We start from the raw sequence: 27,903 nt of genomic DNA on the forward strand, positions 1-27,903 counted from the left end.
AGGGTGACACCTCCCAGTATAGCACAGACCAGGTGTCATCTTCATTAGGTCTGAAGAGGAGACTGACTTCTAGATAGGCTACCAAGAGATACCGACCAGGAGAGATGACAAGAAAGAGGCACTTGAGTAGATGAAGGTGCGTGAATAGGAGCCCAAGAAGCAGGGATGCTCAAAACCAACGTCAGGTGATCACATCTTGGTAAGGAAGTGGAGGACATGTGGACAACAAGGGGTTCCTTAGAGCCAAGTGGGAGATGCAGAATGAGACCTACCTTTCCAAAAGCTGGATGTGCCTGACCAAATGAGTGTCTATGAGACTGTGCCACCAGGTAGACATAAGGGTCAAGGTTCCATACACCACGCATGTGGCCAACACTCAAGTTCATAATGTCCTGAGCCTAAGCTTCAGGACTGGGTTATCTGCTTAGCATATTGAACTAGGGGCAAATCTATAGCAAATAGCTAATACAGAGTTTCTGTCACCTTAACAGGTGTAGAAGACTTCTCTGGAAAGAGGAGGGGCTGCTTCTCTCTGGGAACAGCTTTGTATGTATGTAGTGGGTCCTCACTTTCCATGTCTGCCTCATGAGATCTCATCCATATTGAGACCATGTCATTGCCATGCCCCTTGCCTTCCATGAGAGCACATGGTCAACTCTATTCCTTGAGGTGGCCTTCTAGGGACTGACATGTTCATTGTCTGCTTTGTCTTTGCTGGGGTCAGGGATTCAGGTAGCCAGAGTTTGTTCTTTCTCTTGTTGACTATCAAAAACCCTTTGATAGAGTAAGGTAATACATTCCTCAAGTAAAGCAGCTCTCTGAAGGAGAAAAAACTGAAGGATTTCTATAAGGACGCTGGCCATCTCTGAAGGCTGGCTGAGTTGGAATAAGTGCTGGGATGACAGAAGGGAAGATGTGGGGCTGGGGGCTGGCTCAGTCAGAAAAGTCTTTCCCAGGCAAGGAAAATTTGATTTCCAAAACCTATGTAAGAAGCCAGATTTGATGGCACACAAGTATCATGCCAGCTCTAGTAAGCAGAGACAGGCAGATCTCTCAGGCTGACTGGCTAACCAGCTTTGTTAAGCCTCAGGCCAGTTAGAGAACATATCTCATAAAAACCAAAGGTATATTTTCCCTGAATGTGGCAGTTTGATGAGAATGGCCTCTACAAGCTCATGTATTTGAATGTTTGGTCCTTAGTTTGGGAAGAATTGGGAAATGAAACCTTATTGGACGTGTGTCACTGGAGGTGGGCTTTTACCACAACATTCCTGGTCACTCTTTTTCTCTGCCTTCCACTTGTGGATAAAATATACCCTCAAACCCACTGTTCCAGTGTGATTCCTACCTGCCTGCGGCTATGATTCCAGCCATGATGTTCATGTACTCACACACTGAAACAACAAGCAAGCTCCAACTCAATATTTTCTTTCATAAACATGCACTCAAGCACACACAAATACATGCACATGCACACACATGAGCACATGTACACATGTATCACTCACACACAAATAAAATGGGGAAATATCATAGCAAACTGGTAGGTTTTGATCATGGACAACTAACAAAATGATTGAGTCTTTTTCAGGCAAAGAGTACAAATAACCAGAACAAGTTTCAAAGTTTTAAACAGAGAAAGGGAAAAGAACTTTCTAGAGAAGCTTCTATGAGCTAGCTTTCTTCTGAGTGTTCATCACTGCTGATGACCCTCGAGATAACTTTTGGAGGTCTTTGATTATATCTATCTGCTCTGTGTGTCGCTGAGACTTGGGATAATTGATGAGCCCACTGTAGTAAGAACAAACTAATTAGATGTTTCTCGTCATCCTCTTAGGATGTCCTTTCTTGTTCATTTTAGTAGAATGGAGTTCATGGAAGTGATATGTGCCAAGTTGTGACCACAGTATACTTCCTGGTAAAGGACTTCCTAGAGGCGTCTTTGCTAGGACTACTCAAGGTAGTAGTTCTCCTATCTTGAGTCCTAGTTCGAGGAATAAATATGCACAGAGTAGAGTTCCAAGCTGCATGGAATGAGTGTTTAAATAAGAAACAAGTTGGGGGGGGGGGTGTTTGCTAATATAACTTACCTGTCTTTGCTTAATGGACAGTCATTCAAAGTAGCTCAACTAGAAAGTTGTTCATTTGAGTCCATGTCTGTCTAGCTAGTTATCAAGTTGGTGTGGATCTGTAGTTATCTATAAGCAGGATTAAGACCAGAGATGTGGGTCCTGCATAAATGTGGCTAAGAGTAGATAGAAAGGCATTTGGGTTTATTCTGTGGACTTTGAAGCCAGAGTTTTCTGGTATTCTCTCTCCCTCAGTTGATGGTAACCTCTACATGGCCTCCTATCAGACATGACTACTGCCCACAGGCTCTGGTGGTTCTAAGATATTGGCTGGAGCTTGTGGACAGCCGAACCCTTAGAACATTGCTGAAACCTTCACAGTCTCTGATGTCTGGAAATAGCCCAAGTGACTTGAGGTTTTGCTCACTTGTAAATGTTTGAGTGTCGTGTCCACAAATTGCAAATTGAGTAACTCAATTTTGAGGCACAGCTGTTATTTGGAAAAGACCCATCTAGGAGCCCAAGCTCCTTGCAAAATGATTGCGCTTCATTTTTTGTCAAGTACCAGGAAATGATTAAACCACCAAGCCATATGGCAAATGCCCACTCGAAACAGAGAGCAACGGCACTGTGTAATGAGTCTGTTCTGGGGGAGTCAATGGGGCAGCGTCTGGTTTCTGCGATGTTCACAAGAGCAGACTTGCCTCTGCGTATTTCAGGTTTCCATAGTCCTGTATAAGGACTTTTCCATCCATGAAAAATTCATATAAGAAATTAAGTTACAGTAGACTCCTCCTACCCCCGTAGGTGTATTTTTCTTTTCAAATGATATGCACTTGAGTTACTCCATATAAAATGAATTTAACTGAGGCCACAGAAACTTGTGAAATTTTATGCTAGTTAGATCAACAGTCTTTAGCTATGACTCACTCAGTTAGAATCATGTTCCATAGCATGTAACAGGAAAAAGGAAGAAAACAAGGGTTGCTTGGAAGAGTATTTCTCCTCCAGGTAGAAGACACTAAGAAGTAAGTAACCTCGCTAGTGTGGTCATTAGGTTCCTGTTTTTTCTTAGTTTGTTCTCTGCCCAACTGGAGTTGGCCCTTGCCCTCAGCATCAGGTATAGCTGCTATCACTCTAGCCATCGCGTTTCAGGCAGCGGAATAAAGGGTAGAAGAGGCATGCTTTCATTGGTTTTGGTTTTCTTTGCTTTTTATAGTGACAGGCTCTCCCTATGTAACTGAAATCTGCCTGCATCTTGCAATGTGGTCCAAGTAGCCTCAAACCTATCATCCCACTGCCTCAGTTTTCTGAGTGCTGGGATTACAGGCATGGCTCACTGTGCTCAGTAAATCACCTTCAATCTCTCTCTCTCTCTCTCTCTCTCTCTCTCTCTCTCTCTCTCTCTCTCTCTCTCTCTCTCTCTCTCCCTCACCCCCTCCAAAAGAATATTCCTGGAGGTGTCCTAGTCAGTTATCCAAGTTATCCAGCCTCTCCTCCTGCCAAGGCAACTGGGAAAGGTAGTAGTTGTCCAGTCAGAGGGAAGATCCAGTGAGTGACAAGAAAGAGAATGAGTCTCAGGCAGTGACCAGAAGACTCCACTCTACCTGATATCAACACTGCCTGTTCTCCTCTGGACCACATATGGAGGGCAATAACAGACTTTTGTACCATCTTGCTATTATGAGGGCCTCTTGCTTCATGTCTTGTAGAAGGAAAAATTCAGTTCAGAGACACAGACGAGGTTAAAGATGCATAGCTCAGTGGCCGAACACTTGCCTAGCAAATACAGGGTCCTAGGTTCTGTGTCAAGAGGCATAGACAGTTTGTGGTGTTTTGTTTTGATTGTTTCAAGACATGGTCTCAATATGTAGCTCTGGCTGTCCTAGAACTTGCAATTAGACCAGGTTGCCCTAGAATTCACAGAGATCTGCCTGCCTCTGCCTCCTGAGCACTAGGATTAAAGGAACATGCCACCATGCTCGCCAGACAGTTAAGCAGTGGTTTACTTAGCAAAACAAAGCAGATATTCTAAAGTGAAATTGGAGTAGGCTCCCCTAAAAGTGGGGAGCAGCTCAGTGGGTTCTCAGTGTGGGTTTTGCAGGTACGTATGACTATGAAATAAGAGGCATATTCATGAAATAAGGTGATAGCCAGATCACTGTGGATCAGAGCTTCCTTTAGGTGTCTATTCTCATGATCCTCTAGGGCAGCCCACAGCAAGGGGGCAAACCACAGTCAAATGATATTATAATGAGGTCAGGGTCCCCTGAGGATGCAGACCCTTCATTAGTACACATGTGTGATAATTGGGTAAGTGACCTTAGTTTTAGCTATAGCAGAAGGAGTCTATCTGAAGCTTCAAGGATGTTTAAGGACAAAAAGGGCTAGAAGATACGGCTACCAACTGCAGCATTCCTTGGATACTTCGTACCCAATTCCCCATCTGCCTGTTGTTCCCAGGCATCAAGTCTGAGTGCCTAGATGATAGCAGGAGGATGCAGGTTGTGTGCCCAAGGGTTGCCAAGTTTTACACATAGGCAGCTGGAAAATTGAATAAACAAGCGGAATAAACAAGCACCTAGAGGCAGCCGCAGAAATGGAAATTATGGGTTAAGCACCGTGAAGGGAGCAGGCTAAGGCTCTAGAGAATCCCGTAAAGGGGAACAGGCTGTAACCAGACTCAGGCAGATAGTGAGGAATGGAGTCACTTCTGCTTCCACAAGATGGCTTGCTGCCATGTGCTTGTCCTCAGTGAATCCCTTTTGCACCCTTGCCTACCAGGAGGACCCTGGGAAGTGGGGATTTTAAACTTTCCACTCCTGCAATACCCAGTCAGATTCCTACTTTAAAGCAAGTCACCCAGTCAGCGATTGTTTCCTGCTGGTCCACTCGAAAGAGGAGAACCCAACCCCACCCCACAGCCTACCCAGAAGGATAGAGAAAGCACAGGTTCTCCAGCCAGGCAGAAAGACTCCCAAGTCTGTCTGTCTGCTTACTGGGCTGTAGATAGTGTGACTCTCGTTATAATAAGTTTTGACTGAGTGCTCTGTCTTCAGACTTCTCAGCTTGTAACTCTTTACTCAAAACAAAACAAAGCAAAAAACCTAAAGAAAGACCCCCTAGACAGTATAATTTGAGGCCTCACTCAGGACTTGCGGGAAGCCCATCTTCAAATTAAAGTCAGTCACAACCAGACCAAACTGCAAGCAGGGCTGAGAACACGATTGTCTGGTGTGTCTCTCACCCTAAAAGCATGGGGCAGGGAGGAGGGTGAGGCAGTGAAGACTGCTTCCATTAGCAAGGCTAAACCCCTAGGCCAGTATTTCTCGTTCTTCTTGGTAGGAAGCCCCCTTCCCATCCTGAGGTGCCTGGTGCTGACCCATAGGCTTAAAGGTGGTCTACAGGGTCTAGTCCAGGATCTAGTCTGACCCAGCTCATGCCAAGAAAGTGCTCACTAACGACCCCAAAAGGCCCTGCAGCCACATAATTAAAATAAAACTAGAAAAGAATAATTAAAGAAAATGGCCACCAGAAGGATCAAGAATTCTCACCCTGTTCTCCAGCTAGCCTGTTCTGTAGAAAGGAAAGGAAGCAGTCTGCACCCATCCTGTCTGCCTTTCTTCTTCCTCCAGAACCACCCTGAATTAGCAAAGACATCAGACTACACTCCCAGGCCCTAGCAGTACTATGCTTTCTCCCAAGGGAAGACCCATCTGTCCCATAGCCAGGAGGAGAAGTGGTGTGAAGTCCCCTTGGATGCTCCCCTCAACCCAAACATGCTGCTGAATATTCCCAGCAACCCACCTTGCTCAGGATTGAGTCCCTTTCAAGTCACGTGGGTGGGACAGGAAGCCATGTGTCTGTTCCTTCTTAACCAAGGGGAGGGGGGAGGCACTGAAGGTAAGTCCCAAGCTGACTTAGTCCAGGCCCATACAGAGTGTTCCAGTCAGGGACAGGAGAAGGCCAGGAGGGGAGATAAGCAGCAAGGAGAGTTGGTAGTTGGAATGAGATTCAGCCTGACAAAGGGTGCCCACCAGAAGCCCATCAGGCCTGGAGCTGTCCTTGCTCTGTAGACAAGAAGGCCACTATAAAGGGATATCTGCAAAGACACAGGCCCCTGCCAGGATGCTACCCCAATTTCACAGGTGATCATTGGAGGATTCAGTGCTCTGGGAGCAAGCTGGGTTCCAGATATCTCCCCTCAACCTGTTGTAGCCCCTATAACACCCCAACCTTAGGCATCCAAAGGTTCTCAACAAATGGAGGTTAATCCCAGACCTCTGTTTAGGCAATGAAGCAGTGATCCTTCCCTGCTGGTAGTTACTAACCCCTAGATCCTCATGACCCCGACACCCCCAGTATAGCCCACTATTCAGTGCTTGATCACCACCACCCCCAGACAGGGTCTCTCTGTGTAACAGCCCTGGCTGTCCTAGGACTCTCTTTGTAGACTAGGCTGTCTTCAACCTCACAGAGATCCACCTGCCTCTGCCTCCTGAGTACTCCTGGCTCAGTGCTTGATCTTAAGGGTACCTGGTTTTGCATTCCACTTCACCCTAATTAAGCCAAACTTCATTCGCATCTGATGCTCTCTGGCTAGGTTATATGAACTATCCTCATCTATTTGGCCCATTTACCCAGTATTTAATGAAATGCACATATCCCCAAACCAACATAACCCTTTATCTCCATGACCTGCTATGGGGGCCAACTGAAGAGACCATCTCTTGAGGGACAGAATTCATCCTTAACTTTCTAGTTGATGGAAGGTACATGGTTTCATAGGAAAAGACTTAATTTAAGTATGTCAGACAAAAATCTCGAACATAGGTCTAGTTTTATCACAAGAAACTGTTGCCCTGGGACCAGAATGAATCCACACAATCTTGACCCTTCCCTTCCCCCATACTTCCAACTGAGAGCTTTTGGGGGAGCTGGGATGTTATAGGATTTGGATTCCTGGATAAACAGAGCTGGCTGAGCCTCTTTATGAAGTTCTCAAGAAGGCTTGGGCCAAAGGTCTTAACCAAATAGAATGGTCCCCAGAATCATGAGGGGACTTTCCAGAAACTGAAGGATTAAATTTAAGGATATAAAAAGCACGGGGTAAATGGACGCTGCTCTGGGTCTGCTTCCCTCTCCAGGACTCCATGTGCTGTCCTGGGCGGGGTTACTTTTGCTTTAATAAATCTTGACTGAGTTGTGTCTCTAAGCTTCTCATCTTGTTATACTGTACTCCGGGAAGAAGGACCCTGTGTTGGTTTGAATGAGAGTGACCGTCATAGGCTCACACATTTGAATGCTCGGTTCCCAGTTGACCTGTTTGGAAGGATGAGGAGGCGTGGCCTTGTTGGAGTATTGTGTTGCTGGGGGTGGCCTTTGAGGTTTCAGAAGCCCACACCAGGTGTAGTATCTCTCTGCCTGCTGCCAGGGATCAGGATGTCAAACTCCCAGCTACTGGCCCAAGGCCATGGCAGTTTGCTTCCCACAATAATGATAATAGACTAACTCTGAAACTGTAAGCATACCCCCAATCTAATACTGTCTTTTAAAGTTGCCTTGGTCCTGGTGTCCTTCCATAGCAATAGGACCTTAACTAAGACCCCCAGATGACATCCCCTCTATGGGCCAGGTACTGTGCAGGGGTTGGCCCTAGTCCTCATAAGAGTTTGAGGAGGGGACTGTAATCATCTCTGTTTTCCATGAAGCTCACGGAGGCTTGGAGAATCGAATTAGGCTGTTTAGCTGAATGTAAGCACTAGCCTTTCCCTTCCAGGTGTGTTGAAAAATTAGCCTCAATATGTGCAGCGTCTTTAGCACAGTGTGGAGCCTATTGCTCAATAAACCCAGTAGCTACTACTCAGTTCTGCTTACAGCGGCAGCTGAAATCTGTCCTAGACTCTCACACACATGGCAAGGGACCTCCTTCCATTCCTCCTGCTCCTTCGAACCTTTGGAAAGTTCTCAAAACGGAAGCTACCTGCTTCCCTGGGAGTCTCATAATTAGGATGAGTGCTTAATTGGAATGTTTGTTTCCTCCAAGGGGAGGTTGGCACAGGATCTTCACAGCTACATACAAGGCCTGTGTTGCCTTTGTTCTTCGCAGCACTGGGTGCCCATAGCAACAACGGACAGAGCCAACCAAGTTAAAAGGAAAAAAAAAATAGCTAACTGTCTCATGAAGGTGAATGGCCCCAGAGAAGTTGACACATTGATAAAAAATCACCCAGAGTCCTGAAAAATGTGGTTGCCAGTCTTCCCCCTCCCCATGTCCCACCCCCACCCCAAATACAAACTATGTCTCTTGTTTTCTTTACAAGGAGGCGCCTGGTCAAGAGGTCTGTGTAGTGAAAGGCATGGAGGATGCTTGGTGAATCCATTTCCATCCTGCCCAAAGCCATCTGTTCTATGTCTATAATAAACAGGATGTTTGCAGCCACTCCAGAGTCTGCTGTCAGAGGCACTCACTGCAGGGAATGGGAAGTTGACAGCCTCCCAAGCCATGAGCATTAACACATTACATCTGCAGTGATGACTCTTTTTTTTTCTTTTTCCTTTGGTTTTTCGAGACAGGGTTTCTCTGTGTAGGCCTGCCTGTCCTGGAACTCACTCTGTAGACCAGGCTGGCCTTGAACTCAGAAATCTGCCTGCTGCCTCCCAAGTGCTGGGATTAAAGGCGTGTGCCACCACTGCCCCGCTCGCAGTGATGACTCTTAACCTGCCTGGCTCACTTTCCTTCCCATGTCTCTGTGAGGGCTTGAGACAAATGGCCACAGGGTGCTTGCTGGGTTAGAACTGAATATGTGCGGGGCACTGGCCAAGTTTGAAGTGAGGTCTGATATGTGTAGCAACGAAGACTATCTTCCTGGATAAGGGAATTACCTTATCCAAGAAAGAAAAAAGCCCAAGGATCAGGGCCAGGTGGAGTCCTCCCAGGACCCCCTGATGGCCCTTTCTGGAACACATGAGTCTGAAATCTGAGCAGGTCATTCTTGGCTTAAAATCTTGTAGGGATTTCTCCTTGCTGGTAGGATAAAATTTACACTTCCCCTGTTGCTGAGCCTACAGAATCCTCCTGCCTCTGCACCCTCATGTTGACCCCTCACATCAGCCCACCCCTCTGTGGGAGCCATGCTGACACCTTGCTCCTTCCTGCCTTCCATTGCCTGTGGTTTCTGTAATAGTATGCCTCTGCCTCACCCAGGCTGTATCCTCCTCCCGGGTTCCTGCTCCGCTCCAGCCTGGAGCTCGTGAGCAAGCTAGACAGTGAGAGGGTGGATTTCCTATAACTGCTGTGACATTTCACCACAAACAGTAATTCTGGAAGTCCACAGTGTGCTGGGAGAGTAGAAGCAGGCCTGAGACCCCTGTGTCCCTTCCAAAGGTTCCAAGGACCAGCTTTCCTTGCAATCTGGAGGCCACGTGCATTGTTTGCTGTGGGCCCTTCCTGAAGACTTCTCCCTTCTTGGCCACTGTTTCTATTTATATATCATCTCTCTACTGCTACAAGGTGTAGTAAAAAATTATCCTGATAACTAAGATATCCACCTTGTTTCATGGCTTTGGTGGTTTGAATGAAAGTGTCCCCCCACCCCAGGCTCACAGAGTGGCATTATTTGAAGAATTAGGATGTGTGGCTTTGTTGGAGTAAGTGTGGCCTTATTAGAGGAAGTGTGTCACTGGGGGTGGGCTTTGAGGTTTCCAAAGCTCAAGCTAGGCCCAGTGGCACACTCTTCTCTTCCTACTAACTGCTGATCCAGATGTAGAACTCTCAGCTACCTCTCCAGCACCATGTCTGCCTGCATGCTGCCATGCTTTTTGCCATGATGATAATGAACTAAACCTCTGAACTCTAAGCCAGCTCTCATTAAATGGTTTTGTTTGTAAGAATTGCCATGGTCATGGTGTCTCTTCACAGCAATAGAAATCCTAACTAAGACAATGGCCTTGGTTTTAATCACTTTTGCAAAGTCCCACTCCATGTAACCCAACATCTGTCCAGGGTCCGAGGATTAGGATGCAGGCGTCAGCAGGCTGCTGTTCTGCCTCTTGTGGTGAGCTGTTAAATTATAAGCTCTCCTATTAGCATTCTGTCTAAACTCCATCCCACTGTTACCTGGCAACAGCCAGATAGGCCTGGCCCACTATAAAAGGGGCTGCTTGACCCCACCCCCTCTCTTGATCTCCTGCTCTCTTGCCACTTGCTTCTCTCTTATGCTCTTGGGCTCTTCCCTCTCCCCTCCCCCATGTAGTCATGGCCTGCCTCTACTTCTCTATTCTCTTGGTCTCTCTGCCTCTACTACCCTCTTAACCACCCCCCTACCCCATACCCTGAATAAACTCTATTCTATACTATACCGTGGTGTGGCTGCTCCCACAGGGAGAAGGGATGTCTCAGCATGGGCCCGCTGAGACATCCCCTTTCCTCATACCTCACCACACACCCATAGAACATATTCTATATCTCCTATCTTTTTATAAACACATCACCTCTTGAACTGTCACTTTCATCCATGACCCAGAGCTCTGTGAGGACACAGGCTATATCTGCATTGCCTTCTGCTATACCTGATGCCCCTGTCCTGACAGCAGAATAGGCTGAATACAGTTGTCTGGTAGATGCATGAAAGATGGGCAGTGCCAGAGGCCTGACCATGGTATGAAAACAGGACAGTCTCTAAAACTGGTAGTGACATCCTGTTAGAGTGTCAGGACAGCAACAGGAGAGAATGATCTGGGACATAATGGGAGTCTGGAACTGTGGGGCAGAGTGACCACCATCAATTTCCACTTCTTCAAAGCAGAGGAGCTGCGGGTGCATGCTCTGGAGAGGGCGGGGGTGGGGGCGGGGGCAGTATCCCTGCTGACAGGATCATTATGTTGAAAATGCATGGCAGGGTGGATTTGTTTGATTTCAGTCTGAACCGATTGGCTGGGACAGATGTGGGTTTGGGTGTTGTTCAGTAACCTCTCAGATATCATCAGAAAGTTCTGTTTCTGCTCATGGAAGGCTCGGTCTAATAGTTTGCAAGGTAATAAAATCAACCATCAGCAACAAGAAGAATTAACCATGTAACAAAATAATTTGGTTATGGACACTGGCCCTCATTGATGTTACAGGCATTTCCTGTGTCCCCGTGATGTCCCTGGGTGCAGTACTGGAAGGTAAAAGGGTGGAGATGGACAGAAACCATTCTCTAGGGCCCACCTTCCATGGGGAAGAGCCATGGGGGAAAAGGTAGTGAGGCCTCCATGATTCTGTGGCTGATAAAGTGGAAATAATTGCAGGTGCACCTCCATTAGGTGGAGGAGGGACCAAGAACACCTGTAAGGGGGACCTGCAGAGTGATGGGGTGAGGAGAGCATTTCAGGGGGCCTTAAGCTCATTATAGAAGCAGCAGGTTGTAATTGACAGGCGGATGAATCACTTTCTAACTATGAGGTGGAGAGGGGAAGGGGGCAGAGGTAGAATCCACCCTGTCCCCAGTTAATGATGAATTCCAGGAAGGAACCTCTAATCCTCCAGCAGCGATTATTGCTCACTCTGCAGGCCTCCGCTGGGAGCTTATTGATGAGCAATCTTTTCCCAATCAGAGAAGTCTCCCTCGCTTCTTCACCTCACCAAACACCATTAGGACGGGTGAGTCTTCTGTCATGTGTGTCGGATGAGGCTTGATCTCAAACCAGAGCCAAGCGTGTTCTCTTGCTTGACCCGTGGAGTGAGTCATTTTCACCTGATGCCTGTTTCTCTCTGAGTTTACTTGGTAAAGAGCTTACCTGAAGCAGGGAGGCATTCACAAAGGATGTGGAGTGTGCTGACCGTGTTCTTGAGCCCACAGGGCAGCCAGGGTCAAGTGCAGCTGGCCGGCTGGCCGTGTGCTAGCTCTTTCCCCCCCACCAAGACCTGGCAGAGCAGAGTCAGTGTTGGAAAGGAAAGAAAAGGAAGAGAGGCCCTTTGTAAAGGCCATTTGTTCTTCTCAGCGTGACACTCTTCCACCGCTGATGCCGCCTTTCAAGCAAACCGTAATAATTTACCTTTGAAAAAAACCCCAGGTTACCTGAAATGTGCGCTTACATTTTGGAGGCTCTAAATATTTATGTTTTGTCAAAATGAAGTAAGATACTGAAAGAAAGGCTTCAAGATGGCTGTGAAAAACAGCCATCCTTTCCAGACACACTAATCACTTGTGGATTGCTGGTCCACTTTGCAAAAAAAAAAAAAAAAGACCCAACTCATTAAACCACTCCACTCCCCTGGGAAGAAGCCAGCACAGCCTGTAGCCAGCGGTTCTTTGCACACAGTAGTGGGTATTGCTGCTGCTTAAAGGAAGCTTGGAGAGCCAGCTGTGCTACATCTGGGCGCTGAGGCTGCATCCTCACACATAGCTCAGAATACAACAGGAACATCTTTGCAGCATTTCAGAGCACAGAAGGTCTTCTCATGGCCAGAGGCAGGTCCCTTGGCTAGCTGGCAGAACCCCCTTCAACGCCCACCCACCAAGCCCTATTGCTGTCAGACTGCTTGGAGCTGAGGTTCATGGATGAAAGGCTGCTCCTGTTTACATAGGGCATACCATCTGGGAAGCAGGAAGCACACTGATCTGGTGGTGGTGGTGGTGGTGCTGCTGCTGCTGCTGCTGCTCCTGCTGCTCCTGCTGCTCCTGGTGCTCCTCCTGGTGCTCCTCCTCCTCCTCCTCCTCCACCTCTTCCTCTTCATCTTCTTCCTCTTCTGCAATGTGGCATGTGAATTACGTACAGGTACATCCCAAACCAGCTGAGCAAGCTCCAAGCAGAAAAAGCCATCTTAGTTTTCAGCCCTCTCAGAGGCTGAGCAGCTGTATCCCAGGCTCTGTCTCAGCCACTGTGGATTAGCTCACCCCATCCCAACCCCTCTCCCTTGGTGATTCCTACTGGAAAGGTCCTGAGGCTAACTGCATACCTCTCCAGCCTCTCTCACATCTAGAGGGGTATAAGACCTACTTCTCACCAAGAACACTGAGGCAAACATCTACAAGGAAATTACAGGGAAAAGGGCTGTGTTCTGAGTAAGAGGAACAGCCTTCTTAGTCCTTGTTCCTTTAGGTCACCTCTACCTGAGGTCATGGCAGTGGCTGTAACAACAATCTTGGAACCATGAGGGAAAAGCCAGGAGAAAAGCCTGAAGATCCTCATGGAGCCCTAGATCCAGCACCGTCACCCGGATACATGCTTCTTCTAGGTTTTCTGCCCTGAAAGAAACCAAACATCCTCCATTTGTGTCAGGCACCAAGGTTAGCCCTCCATGACTTGAAGTCAAGTGTGCCTCTAGCTCCCTGGGAGGTAGTCAGTAAACAGGGGAGAAAGTCCTGGGTGCCCAATACTGACAGGTGTGCTGGGAGCTGTCCTGACTGGGGAAAAATGGAAATAGCTTTAATCTGGAAACTTTAAAGGAAGGGGCTGACAAAAACCAGTGACTTAAAGTTCACTGTTGCTAAGATTAAAAAAAAAAAAAAAAAAAAAAAAAAAACAGCTGATAGGCAGTGCTTGGGTACAAGCCAGGAAACGTGGACAGCAGGGCCTAGGCTATGCACAAGCCTCAGGTGCTATTGATTAATCCCACAATGTAGCCGCTTCAAACAACGTGTAATACATTTATTCATTTACTGTCATGGCTTTGTAGTCCCACAGTGTCTATGGGTCAGATGTCCAGATACAGCTGACTACATCTTTTGACTCAGAGTATCTTAATTAGGGTTACTATTATTGTGATGAAACACCGTGACCAAAGCAAGTTAGGGAGGAAAGGGTTATTTGGCTTGCACTTCCATATTGCTGTTCACTATCAAAGGAAATCAAGACAGGAACTCACACAGGGCAGGAACCTGGAGGCAGGAGCTGATGCAGAGGCCATGGAGGGGTGCTGTTTACTGGCTTGTTCTCATGACTTGTTCAGCCTGCTTTTGTTGAGTTCAGGGTGGAAGCAGAGAAAACTCACTTCAGACACAGAAGCTTAGGCTGTCTGGAGACTGTTCTACCTGGGTATCCATCCCATGCGCAGTCACTAAAGGCAGACACTGATGTGGATGCCAGGAAGTGCATGCTGATAGGAGCCTGATATAGCTGTCTCCTTAGAGGTCTGCAAGAGCCTGATATATACAGAGGCAGATGCTCACAGCTAACCGTGGAACTGATCAAGGGGTTCCCAATGGGAGAGTTAGAGAAAAGACTGAAGGAGCTTAAAGGGTTTGCGGCACCATGAGGAGAGCAATAATATCAACCAACCAGAGCTCCCAGAGTCTAAACCACCAGTCTGGGAGCACATAGGGAGGGACCCATGGCTCCAACTATATAGGTCGGGGAGGATGGCCTTGTGGGGCATAGATGGGAGAGAAAGTCCTTGGTCCCATGAACGCTGGATGACCCAGTGTGGGGGAATTCGAGGGTGGGGAGGTAGGAGTGGGTGGGCAAGTGGGTGGGGGGCACATCCTCATAAAAGCAGGAGGAGGGGGGATGGGATAGGGGGTTTCTGGGTGTGGGGGGGGATGGGGAAAGAGGATAACGTATGAAATGTAATAAAATATCCAGGGTTTTGTTTTTTTTTAAAGAAAACTATGAAAAAAAAATGAAAGCTTTATTTTTGAGCGCTCAAAAACGTGGTCAGCTCAGGAGATTGTACAGCATCTTTATAAGATGGAAACACAAAGCTGGAGGGAATGCATTGACCAGTCATATTTTGTCACAAGGGGTTAATCAAGGAAGTTAAAGTTGGTGACTGGGTCTTATCCAGGTCACCTGGTTTCTGGGTCCTTAGTCAGCTTCTGCAGCCAGGTTCCCTCTGGACGATAAGGGAGCAAAGGACTGGGCAGGCTGCACACAGTCAATTAAGTCAAGACAGGCAGTGTTTATGACTTGTGTGTCTTAGTTTAGATAACGGGATAACAGCATCTTCCCTGTGTACATCCTGTACAGGTGAACAGATACACATGAAACATCTGAAGGACAGGGTCCCCGTGCCTGGGAACATGAACTCAGTTTTGACCTTGCCAACAAGATGTAACTTGTTCCTGAGATGCTTGGACTCAGGAAACTGTCTCTTAACACTTTCTTATAGAACCCAGGATCACCTGCCCACACACATACATAGTTGTTACTGACACTGTTTCTTGTGCTGTTGGTGACCATAGCTCTCCCTCAGTCCCTGGCCCAGTCAGCCCTTCTGAGAAGCTCCCAACATGCAGTTGACTTCATCTGAGAGCAAACAAGAAAGCAAGAGAGGTGAACAAGAAGGAGGCTGGAGTCCTTTTGTAACATTATCTCAGAGTCGGCATCCCACCCATTAGCTGTATTCTGTTAGAAGCTAGCTACTTGCTCCAGCCCATACTCAAGGGGAGAGGATTACAAACGATGACCAGGAACAAAGATTGGGAACCCTCTAAAAGCTGCCTGCCACAGGTCCCTGGCTGGCTTCTTTCTCTTCTTCCTTATGGTGAGGAAGGGAGAAACTGAGGCTTAGCAAGGAGCTTTAGTTTGTCTTTGGTCTCACAGACCCTGAGAGGTCCAACCAGGAGTCAACACCAGGTCTGACTTGAGTGGTGCTTCCCTACTACCTCCAGGGCAGCATAGCCAGAGTCAAGAGAGCTGCCAGCAGCTAAACCACAGCCAGGATGATTCTTCTCTCCTTTAACCACACCTCAGTGCTGCTAGTCACAGAGTAGGGAGGCTAGAGGCTGGGCTGGGCCTTTCAGAGTCCTTTCGTCCCAGGTAAAGTGTAGTGGGTGTAGTCATGCTGACGTGATTGCATGTCTACAGGCTCCTCACAAACACTTTAGGGGGGAAACTTAGTTGTGAAGGTTTGTGTATGCAGAGGAGAAGGAATGTTCAAATTTGTGGCAAAAATTTTACTATTTGGGCAATATAGGTAAAGAATATGCCATAATTATTTATTCAGAAGGGTTTTGTAACTGTTTTATAAGTCTAAAATTATTTCAAAGTTAAAAAGTTTTCAAAAGTGCCACCCTGAAATCTCTCACAGATGACATAGTGGCAGTCATGCAGACTCCTTTGGACCCTGAGGTAATGAAAGAGAATCCAGGGAGGAAGTCAGGAAGTGCAAATACAGAATCTGAGTTTGGGGTGCCTAGATTCCAGACCTGGCCCAGGAGCTTGTAAGGTCTCTGAGCCACACAGTATGCATTCGCTCCTGACAGAAGGGTTTGAAGGAAAGGTTTATGTCGAAGTGTGGTGTGTAGTACTAGACACAGACCCTGGACTATGGCAAGCTCTCCATAAACGTTGCTGTCATTGCCTTCTTGGTATATCTTGTAGTGACAGGACATGGCTGTGTGTGGTGTAGACTCTCATTTAGACAGTTGACTCCATGCTAACTTCCTGACATGAGTTTTTGTCCCTATAAAAGCAGGGTGGCCACTGTGGGTGTGGATGTGTGTGACAGCATGAAGAACCGAATTCCTGTGGTGCTTCTGGCCTGTGGTTCTTTCAACCCCATCACGAATATGCACCTGCGCTTGTTTGAGGTAGCCAGAGACCACCTACACCAAACAGGTCAGTCGGAAACTCAAGTGCTGCAGACCTGATGGGTTGGAGCTTTGTTTGATGGTGTCATTGTTACTGTGAGTAAGACTGCTTGGTCAAGTCATCCTCCCCTTAAGTTGTAGGATGCATCTCCTCCAACCTGGGTAGAGGGCTCGTGCCCCTTAGCTGTATGGCATATGCAAGTCCATCCCTTGGCACAGAGTTGATGTGTCTCAGAGTCCCTCTTCCTTGCTCACCTAGCATTGTCTGTGACTGTGATGTCATGGGGAAGGGGTAGTTTAGGGAAGCTGTCCTGCCCAGGGTCTCTAGGATGCTCCCCACATTTACCCACACAGCAGGGAATAAGTAACACATGCCTTTGAAATGCCCTGCTGCCTGCAGCAAGTAAACAAATGTTCAATAATGGGAATTGACATTTTTCTGTCTGAAGAATAGGATTTTCCCTGTAACAAACTGTTTTATGTATTCATAAATATATTTTATGTCTGCGTCATGTTTTCATAAATGTGTTTTGTATTACTGTATCGGCCAAAATTTTTGCCTTTAGAAGCATTTTTATACCAGAATCAATTCCTATTTATTTTTAATATTAAAAAAGTATTTGAGCAACATGTCAATCATTCACAGAAATCATACACAAATGTTGCCTTATTTTTATAGAACATGACTTTGTTTACAAAACATACTTTTATTACTGTACAAATGATCTGAATGTCTATTCATAGTAAATAAATGGTTTTTATAAGGGAATTTTTTTTGAAATACAAGCAATGCAGTTATAATTGCTCATTGGACATTAGTAGGTAATATACCAAAAAAACTGTAAATGCTCAATAAACTTGAGGATAGATACTCCAGATCACTAGGAAACAATGCAGATGCAAATAGAAACACCAGAACACGGCCAGGTTACATATATCATGGGGGCAGCAACTGTAGCTGCAGCAGAGCCAGAGGATTGCCAGCACCTGTCACTGGGCTCTTAGCTGCCTCCCAGTAAGCATCAGTTGCAGGGCTCAGTAGTCTGCCTTTGAGGCTGGCAAGAGTTAAAGGCTGGCAAGGCCCAGTGCTAGCAGGTTAGGGAGGAAACCAACCCTTGTGTTCTGGTAGTGATCCTATCACCCATAAAAGAGAAGTTTGGTATTCTGTTCCCAAAAAGTATAGGACCAACATCCATAATCAGAGAAGCTGATAAACCATTCATTGAGACTTAACCAGAACCAGCTCAAGCAGATGTTAGAATTAACAGAGATGATGGTAATCAACGGTTATGTGCCGTATGCTCAGGGTTTAAATAAAAGCATAGGAAACATTTGAAAGGCCCAAACCAAACTTCTCGGGTTGGAGAGAAATGTGTGAGGTGAAAACATGCCTGCTGATATTATACTTATATATGTATCTATGTATATATGTAGTATATATGACATTAGTATAGTAACATCAAACATCACAGAAAAGATAAGGGGGAGGGTGGATACAGGGGGGACCAACCTCCCAAAAAATATAGAGAGAGATAGCTCTGGCTATCCCCATGCCCACCCTTCTTGGCAGTTTTCCCCATCTCCCAGGGCCATTCAGCTTCCAATTCCGCACCATTGGAGGCAATAAATGGCTGCCTGAGTTAGTGTGGGAGCCTCACATACTTCTGCCTTGTTTTTATGTATAATGTTTTACTTGCCTGAAGTCTGCCATCATGTGAACACAGTGCATGCTCTCACAGAACCAGCCTGAGTACTCTGAGTCCTGTGTCCAAAGTGTGTGGTGTCTTCAGAAATAGGACTTACCTTCAGCCCCTGAGACCTAGGGCAACAGCAGCAGACTGTATTGTTTTTGGAGGAATCTCTTGGACTACCCAAAAGCTCAAAGGGATGCCTGTTATTCCGCCCTTCTTCCTCTTTCTTGTTTATTGACCTCCCTCCCCCTCTCCAATTAAAGTCCTCATGTCCATTTTCTCATTTCCCCTTCATACATAACCCCCAATTCTGCTCTCTAGGCTCCCCTTCTTATGCCCCCATCACTTTCCTGCTTTTTCAGGTTACTCCAGGTTATATGCTCATGACTAAAGATTTGGAGCTAGGCTTCACAAATAAGAGAGACCGTGTAGTTCTAAAACAGGAGTAACCATGATCTGTGTAGTAACTTCAAGCAGTGTTACATACCTGTCACTGGAATCTCAAAAGGAAAAATCACAGAGAGGAGGAAAAGTGTTTGTAGAAGGCAAGGCTGAAATGTGTCCAGATTTGATGGAAACAGCCCACAGGTCCAAGGAGCCCAGAAAAGCCAAGCTTAACATAACAGGCAGGAGGGAACAGCCCAAGGGGTGTGATCCTCAGATTTCTCAAAACCATGAGGAAGACAAAAATCTTAAAAGCAGCCACAAAAGAAGAAAACTAAGGATGGCAGCAGATGCCCTGTTACCGAATTTACTGGGAGAATTCAGTAAAATGATTTTCTTAAAGAAGAGAAACAAAGGCCCTTCAGTCCAACTCCGTATCCAGCAGAAATACCCTTCAATGATAAAACCAAAGTAAGGATATTTGCAGGGACACAGAAGCTGGGAGGACTCACCACCAGCAAACCTGCTCTTCAAAAATCGTGCTCCTAAATTCCCCTGGATAGGAGCGTGACAGCCAGGAATGGGGGTTTCCCTGAGGCACTGCAGAGAGTGAGCACATGGGACATATATAACAAAGATGGAAGCTTTCAACATTTAAATGTCTTTAAAAGGAGGTTGACAGGTTAAGTGAAAATTCAATATTGTTGGGTCCTAGTCTGCAGAAGTAACCTCAGGACAGCATTAATACGATGGTTTGGAGGGGCAAAATGCAAGTATTCTGCCTGTGAAACAACTCATGTTTACTCAAGATAGACTGTGGTATGTTAAAGATAAGTGTTTAAACCCCAGAATGTGTGTGTGTGTGCTCTCCCCCACTTTTTTGAGACAGACTGAATCACTGACCTGGAACGTGGCAAGCAGCCTGGCTACACTGACTAGCTGGTGAGCCCCAGGGTTTCACCTGTCTTTGCTACCCCAGTGCTATGATTGCAAGTCCACATAAAACTATGCAGTTTGAGTAGGTATGGCTCCCATAGACTTGTGTGTTTGAATGCTTGGCCCATAGGGAGTGGTGGTATCATTAGGAGATGTGGCCTTGTCGGAGGAAGTATGTAATTGTGGAAGCAGGCTTTAAGGACTTACATGTTCAAGCTACTCTCACTGTGATACACAGTCTCCTGCTGCGTGGGGATCAAGAAGTAGAACTCTCAGCTCCTACAGCACTATGCCTGCCTGCATGCCACCATAATTCTCACCATGGCAATAACGGACTAAACCTCTAGAACTGTATTATGAGGACTAAACTCTGGTCCTCATGCTTAAAGACAAGTACTTTGTAGCTTGAGCCATAGTTTTTGTCCTAAGCCCCAAGACATGTAGCTAATAAGTATACAAAGGAAATCACGGTACTAGGATATACTCAGTTAATTTAAACGAAGAGAGAGAGGACAGAGACAGTTGGGATGGACAGGAAACAAGTAAGAGGAGACACCAAAACCTGATGATGATATCTGTAATCAACTCAAATATAAACTGGTAGCATCTGATAAACTTTGGATTACCACATCCAGTAAAATAAGCAAGGCGTAGCTCTCTACAGTTGAGCTGCCCCCTTGTCTGCAGAGAGACGGGTTCCAAGACTCCCCCAGTGGATGCCAAAAGCCGAAGATCCCATCAGACTTTTGCGCTGCATTTCTTCCTACATATTTATAGTGAAGTTGAATTTATACATTAGGCAAAGGAAGATGTTAACAGCAGTAGCCAGTAAAATGGAATGACTCTATAACAGTACACTGTAATAAAAGTTATTTAAGATGTATGAGCTCTTTCTGGAGACTTTCATTTAATATTTTCATAGACTAGTTGACCATGGGCAACTGAAATGGTGGAGAGCAAAACTGCAAATAAGAAAGGATTATGTATAAAAAACACATCTTACATGTAAAAATATAGATATGTTCCGGGGAAAGGAATTGAAAATTATCCCACATGAACACCAATTAAAGAAAAACTGGAGTTGCTGTCATATCAGAGGATAGACATTTCAAAGGAAAGAATATTACCAGGGATAAGGAAGTCTTTCCATAATTACAATTTTAACCTCAGTTCCAAAATACTGAGACTCGGGGCCAGACAATATGCAGAGAGTGAAAGACCTTGTAAAACTCAGCTCTAAACGGACATCTCCATTAAATCAGGGAATCCTGCAGAAGCGGATGTGGAAAGAGTGTAGGAGCCAGAGGGGATGGAGAACACCAAGGAAACAAGGCCTTCTAATCTATAGGATCAATGTGGACTCACAGAAACTGAGGCAGCGTGGACAGGGCCTCTACGGATCTGCACCAGACTGGGTCCTAGAGCTGAAAGAAGTAGGCAAGTGCTCCATCCCTTACCCAAGCTGTCTCCAATTGATAACCACTTGTAACTGAAAAGTTGGTTTTCTTCAAGGAAGTCTCATTAGGGAAACAAACTACTCTTAAGAGTAGGCTGCATGCCCAGCTGTAGATGGCCAACAGAAAATGTACTCAGCTGCATCTTTGGAGGTTCTTTGTTTCATAATGGCATGTCAGAGCTTTTTATTTTTATTTTTAATCATGTATAATATATATTATACATGTGGTAGTTTGAATGAAACGGGCCCCATAGGCTCATAGGGACTGGCTCAATTAGGGACTGTGGCCTTGTTGGAGTAGGTGTGGCATTTTTGGAGAAAGTGTGTCACTGGTGGTGGCTTTGAAGGCTCAGAAGCTCAAGCCAGGCCCAGCATGTTACATTCTCTGCCTGATAATCCAGATATAGAACTCTCAGCTTCTTCTCTGGCACCACATCTGCCTGCGAACCACCATGTTTCCCTCCATGACAATAATGGACTAAACCTCTGAAACCGTAAGTCAGTCCAATTATATACTTTTGTTTGTAAGGGTTGCCTTGGTCATGGTGTCTTTTCACAGCAATAGAAATCTTAACTAAGATTGTACATAGATAAACTATATATAACTTTGTCCATGAATTGGAAGATTCATTATGTTAAAATTTATCTTGGTTGGCTTTATTAATAAGTTTTTATAAGGACATTTACATAAAAATCACATAATATGCTGAGCCTATCCCCCATACTCCTCTACCATCTTTCTCAGGAAAATTTCTCCAAAATTTCCTATAGATTCATCCTAATTGCATTAGTATTTTAGAAGCAATAAACTGATTGTAATATTTATATAGAGATAGAATTGCCAGGAGAGTGGCATAGCGGAGAGAAACACAGTTTTGGAAGATTGTCATTATCTGTCTTTAGAGATAATTATCAAGCTGCTGCACTTGTGACAGTAGCGAGCTGCTGCAGATAAACAGATCAATGGAACCGAGCGGGCCAGAGCTGACCCCGTTATACAGACAGCTGCTTTTGTGAAAGCACAAAAGACAACATGGTAGACAAGGGTAGTTTTTTTCCCATAAATGGTACTAAAACAACCAGGTACCCATATACAAAATGCATTTAATTCATAGAACATAGTGTACTCTAATCCAACTAGATCATAAGCCTTAATATAAAAACCCAAACCCACAGAATTCCCAGAAGCAAGCTTAGGAAACCATCTTTGTGACTTGGGGTAAAGATTTCTTACATAAAACACCCAAAGCATGATTCATAATGAAAAACAGTGGTCAGTTGGAGTTAATCAAAACTGACAGATGCTCCTGAGAGATGAAGTTAAGAGACAGAGGACAAATTGCAAGCCAGAGGAGATCTGCAGAATTCAGATTTGAGAAGACTGGGATCCAGAATGTATAGGGACCTCTGGATTCAGCGATTAAATAAACAACAGGGGCCTTCACCCAAAAGATAGGTAGATGGCAAATTATCACACAAAAAGATGCTCAGAGGCTGTGCAGTTAAGAGCACAGTGGCACCACTGCACCTGTGAGGAGGACTATGAATGGGGCAATGGCTGATTTTAGTGGCGTTTCAGTTTCTTAGAAGTTAAATGTCTACTGACTATGTCCATGTGCCTGAATCTGTGCGTGTGTGCTCAGAGCAGCTTGAGCTATTAAACACGCCAGCTTGTGAATACATGAGCAGATTGTGATTGTACTCAACAGGAAACAGATCAAACCAATAACAAAGAGGAATCTCAAAAACAGTTGTGCTGAGTGAATGAAGTCAGCTCCAAAGGAACAGATTTTATATTCCATTTCTAGAAAATTCCAGAAAACACAAGTTAATCTACAGTGATAGCAAGTACAATAGGAGCAGGGGGCAGGGGCGTGGCCTAAGGTAAGACATAGTAGAAACATGTTCGTGTGTTCAGGGATATATATACGTGTGCGTGTGCATCTGCTATCAAATTGGGGGCTAGAAGGAGCTCAGGAAGTAGGGTGTTTGTGTGTAACATTAGGACCTCGATTTAGATCCATAGCACCTGTGTAAAGTCAGGCATGCACACACACACACATACACACACGCACATACACCTCAAATTATACTGCTTAAATATATATAACTTATTGTATGTCAGTTATATGTAAATAAAATTACCAAACAGGGTTGGGGAGATGGCTCAGTGGGAAAGAACATTTGCCGTGCAAGTTTAACGATCCAAGTTCAAATCTCTAGCACACATGTAAAAAGCTGGACATGGCTACATGTGCCTACAACCCAATCCAGAATTTTGGGATGGAGAAAGATGGATCCTGGGAGCTTACTGGCCAGCCACCCTAGCGAAAAAAGTAAGCTAGTTCACTCTGTCAAGGCAGAGAATGATAAAGAGTCCCCAAAATCCTGCTCTGGCTTTGATATATACATACATGAGTGTGCACACCTGTACATTCCTGTCTTTGCAAAACACACACACATACACAGACAGACAGACAGACAGACACACACACACACACACACACACACAGACAGAGTTACCAAACTTTAAAAAATTGACTCCACAGAATTGGCTCAGTTCTATATAAAATTCCATAAGTTCTTTAGGACCAATAGCCCAATTTCTTCAACAAATAACAAGGAAGTGGAGTAGGAAACTGTATAATTCAACAGAGACTCAAAACACATAAGTAAAATATTGTGTATGGACCTAGTTCGAATCCTGATTCAAACAAATCAACTGTAAGGTGATACTTGTTGAGAAATTTAAGCCCATGTGGCTAGTAGAGGTTACCAAAGAATTGTTTTTCTCAAAAAGAGCTATTACTTACATAAAATAAAAGGCAAACTTCATTGCATAGAAAGAAATGTACACAGCCATAGCCCAACATTCCCTGCGTACCTTAAAAGGGAATGTGGGATGCTCTAGCTTCTACCCTGGCTCCACTATTTGGAAGGGTGCCATAAACATCTGTAAACATCTGTCTGACCGTAAGACCTGGCCACTGAGTACCTTTCCTGCCTACCGTGACTCATCAGAAAGGCTCTGGCTTTAAGGATGTTGTGTCTGAGGCTCTCAGGGCAAGGCTTGTTCTCCTGTATGGAATGGGACACTTCACAGTCAGCTCCATCTAAACCCATGGAGACTGCAAGTATCTACCTGCTATGTACCTGCAGGCTCTCTTCTGCTTTATGGGAAGGCTATGCATGGCCTGGCGAGGTTTCTGAGAGCTCTGCTATCCCCAAAGGTCCCAGTGACCACCAACTGTATAGACAGTTGGTCCTATGGCTGTATTCCATATTCATACTAGGTTTGATTTCTGTCTCTTGGTAGATTATAGGGCCTGGATCAGATGCTACCTTAACCTCTGCCTTGCCTTCATTCTCAGTCCTTCTTTGAAAAGCAACTGGCCATTTTTGCAAATGCACAGTATCCTGGGATTCTGTGCATTGTTTTCAGCATCCCATAGACCCTTCCTCTTCTCCAGGCCAAGCATATGCTGCAAACAGAGTTGGCAAAACTGCACCTGCTGCCAGACAGTGGTGTGGACCCTAAATGGCAAGAGGATGGGATCCAGATAGAAGACTTAGCGTAGGGCTCAGTTGGTGGGGAGAGGCGAAGCTCAGGATGGATGAAACCCAGGAGAATCACATCCCTGCACATGGGAAATGCAGCAGACTGATGTGCGAGGCACAGGCATTAGAGAATTCTGTGTTGCCATCATGGGATGGTGCTCTAGAAATTTCCCTTCCCCAAACAGTCAGGCATCTTCTCTAACTACCCAGAGTCCCCGATGCCTGCTATCACCTCCCACAGCTGTGTGCACAGACGTGCACACCAAGCCTGACTCCACCCCTACTCTCCAGAAACAAGCGTTTAAATGGCACATTCTCTTTCCATCCAAAACAGAATGCCCTTAAGGCTGAGTGAAAATCTGGCCCCCCAGCTGACTTCTTCCTTTTTCATAATAAAAACAAAATCTCCCTTTTGTTGGTGTATTCACCAAACCAAATCAAGGTTCTTTGTGGTTCTGCATACATAGAAATTGAATTAAACAGCCCAATGCCCTTGGTTCACTACCTTTAAGTAGACACTGTTCTCTACTGCTGTACCTCTCTGCCATTTTTATTTTGAACCTATTCCCCTTTCACTGCTAATAACCCTTCTGCCAGTTGGAACCCATCTTCCTTTACCTATTTCTTCCTCTTTTCTTTTTCCTGAACAGAACCTTGAAAATGGACAGATGCACTGTGATATGTCAGAAGTATTTGCCCACTGGGTCTATGGTAACGCATCCCCTGATGATGGGTGTGTGTACAACGGATAGAAATGGAAACACTGGTGGATTTGAATGACCAGTCATCGCCCTCCCCACAAAGTCCCCTCTCAGTGGGTCAGTGCATACCCAGCATTCGAGCTCCTTAACCTGGAACGCTATTAGGGAATAAGTTATGGACCAGAAGGCTGAGAAGTGCCCTTGGATTTCCTGTGCCTTTAGTCACGGGCGCATGCTGGCTTTGCACTGTGTGCTCTGAGGCTCCGCAGAGACTCTCAAAGGCTTCATGGATGAATTAGCATAGTGGATGTCAGTGGTTCTTAAAAGTTTATTTTGGTTTTGTTATTCTTGTTTTCTGATTTCCAAAGAAATTATTCAGCCAAACACATGGCTAGTCAATAGCTTCAGACATACCTAAAGCATTCACTGAATCTATTAAGAATTCGAGCCTGCGTTTCTCTGAAGATGTTGGATGTATTCCCAGTGGTAAGTGGTTGTTTCCCAACATGCAGTCACAAACTTACAAATGGAGACAGAATTAAATTTAAATGTTGTTTTCTGCTATTTAGATGAGTTAGTGTTTTCTGATCAATATGTTTAGCCATTGGCCTATGCTTCACCAACAGTCCGCTTGGATTTCCTTTTTAGCATCAAATCTTGTCAGCTTAATTAAGGCATTCCTGTAGCAGTGAGTTAGCACCTGTTCAGTTTTTGTCTTTAACCACATTTGTATCATTACTTACTACACTCTGGTAGTCCTAGGTGCCCCGAGCAAACTCATTCACTCTTGAAAACACCCCTATGAAGTGATGTTACTGATTTTCTAGATGGGGAAGCTTGGGCAAAAGCTCAGGGAGATGTAAGATCTTGACTGAAGTCACACATTTAACCAGGGGTAGAGCCATTTTCCCTCTCTGCCCATAACCGCCACGCCATGCTTCCTCCATTCACCTAACAAACCCTATACTGGCTGACTGCACTGGGTGCTATGCTGGATTGAAGGACACAGGGGCAGACGTGTCCCTCATGGTAGGGACAGACAGAAATCAAATCTCCTAGAAGTAAAAATGATCAGCATGACATATGCCACTAAGAGGACATTCTGATAGCTATTACCGTGAACTGTGTGGTGATTTGGCATACACAGAGAATCCAGGGAGGTCGTTTCTAAGATTATAAGTGAATAAGCTGGAGTAGAACCAGAAGGCATTATTTAGTTTGTTAGAAGCGAGGTTGTCTGGGGCCTAGAGGTGCAAGGACACTTTCAGCCTGGAAGCTACATGTGTGAAGACCCTGCCGCAGATGAGGCTCTTAGGGCTGTGAGAGGAGAATCGGCTGCTCATCAATCTCTTTTTCTCTCTGTTGGGCATCTGGGCCTACACGCTGAACAGAGGATGCCAGGAAGCCAGTAGGAGACAGTGTTTCTAACTTGTAGTTGTCATGGTTTGACTATAAATGGTCCCTCATAGACTCATGTATTTGAGAGCTTGGTCCCCAACTGGCGTTACTGTTTGGGAGCTTTGGGGGCTAAGGCCTAACAGAGGAAGGTTGGAGAGCTGGCCTGAGCTTTCATTTCCTAATCTGCCGTGATGAGAACAAGCTGCGGCACAAGCCCTGCCCCTGGGAACCGGCCGCTCCAGCCCCTGTGCCCTCCGAGCTCAGCATTAGCTGCGTGCTTTCAGCCTTTCTCTAGGAAGGTCCCTGTCTGAACCAGGAGATAGCACTGCAGCTCTGGAGAACATGGATGAGCAGGGCCGAGATGGATATTGGAAAGAGGTGCTTGGAGCAGGAAAGAGGGGCTACTGCACTGTCATCCAAGGTGGGCGGCTCAGTCCTGAGAGTGAGGCCTGCAAAGAAGGGAGGATGTTGGGTATGCTGTGTGAGACCATGTGAACTGGAACCTCTAATGCACTCTGGGTCAGTGGGGCAAGTCCCAGCTGAAGACTTTTCTCAGCCGCCCTGGGAGGTGGCTTTCCCAGGTGGCTGTTCCGTGACAACTTCAGAGAAAAGAGGGTAACACTTCAGCAAGAGTAGAAGTATGCTAATGAGGCATGGGAGAGTGGGGGTGGGAGTGGGGTGAGGGTCGGGAGTAGGACATTGTGCTTCCAGTCTTGCTGGGAGTTTCCTTAGAAGGATCTTAGGATCCCGGGACGATCAAAAGTAAACACAGAGTAGATGGCTGGTGAGAGCTAAGGACAGGACAGGTTGAGCCTCTAGAGGCAGCACAGGCTTGCCAGAAGTGGTAAATAGTTGACTCAGGAAGGGCTGAAGCTGTGGAGGTCCTGATGTGAAGGGGTCTCAGGTCTCCAGATGTTGAGGAGGGACTTTTAGCAACAAGGAAGTGGGACTCCAAGGTAGCTCTTCTGTGCAGACTTGGAAATAGATTAGGGGTGAAGAGAAGCATGTCAGAGTCTGAGGCCAATATGTACCCCTGGTTTTGTAGATTATGGCAGGATCCCTAAGGAAATGTACCATGAGGACGGAAGGGAGTGTGGGAGGACTGAGGCAGGGATAGCTCGTCCAGGCCGAGGAGTACAGACCCTTGGAAGTGAGTGCGGAGAAGGTGGTAGAGGTTCCCCAGATGATGCTCTA

At 45.8% G+C, this 27,903-nt stretch overlaps 1 protein-coding gene across 3 annotated transcripts in view; it reads left to right on the forward strand.

Annotated features, from left to right (window-relative positions):
* Nucleotides 1-27,903, forward strand: part of Nmnat3 (nicotinamide nucleotide adenylyltransferase 3) — a 118,880-nt gene that overhangs the window by 34,132 nt on the left and 56,845 nt on the right. For 2 of the 3 annotated variants that reach the window (XM_028758935.1, XM_028758933.1), the window contains exon 2: nt 16,468-16,613. In XM_028758935.1, the coding sequence (XP_028614768.1) occupies nt 16,505-16,613 (109 nt within the window). In that variant the 5' untranslated portion in view covers nt 16,468-16,504. Of the gene's footprint in view, nt 1-13,241; nt 13,343-16,467; nt 16,614-27,903 lie in introns of those variants that run through there. The other variant, XM_028758934.1, reaches the window with a different exon arrangement.

The sequence above is a fragment of the Grammomys surdaster genome, unplaced genomic scaffold (assembly GCF_004785775.1).
Source record: "Grammomys surdaster isolate TR1022 unplaced genomic scaffold, NIH_TR_1.0 126248, whole genome shotgun sequence".
Classification (NCBI taxonomy): Eukaryota; Metazoa; Chordata; class Mammalia; order Rodentia; family Muridae; genus Grammomys; species Grammomys surdaster.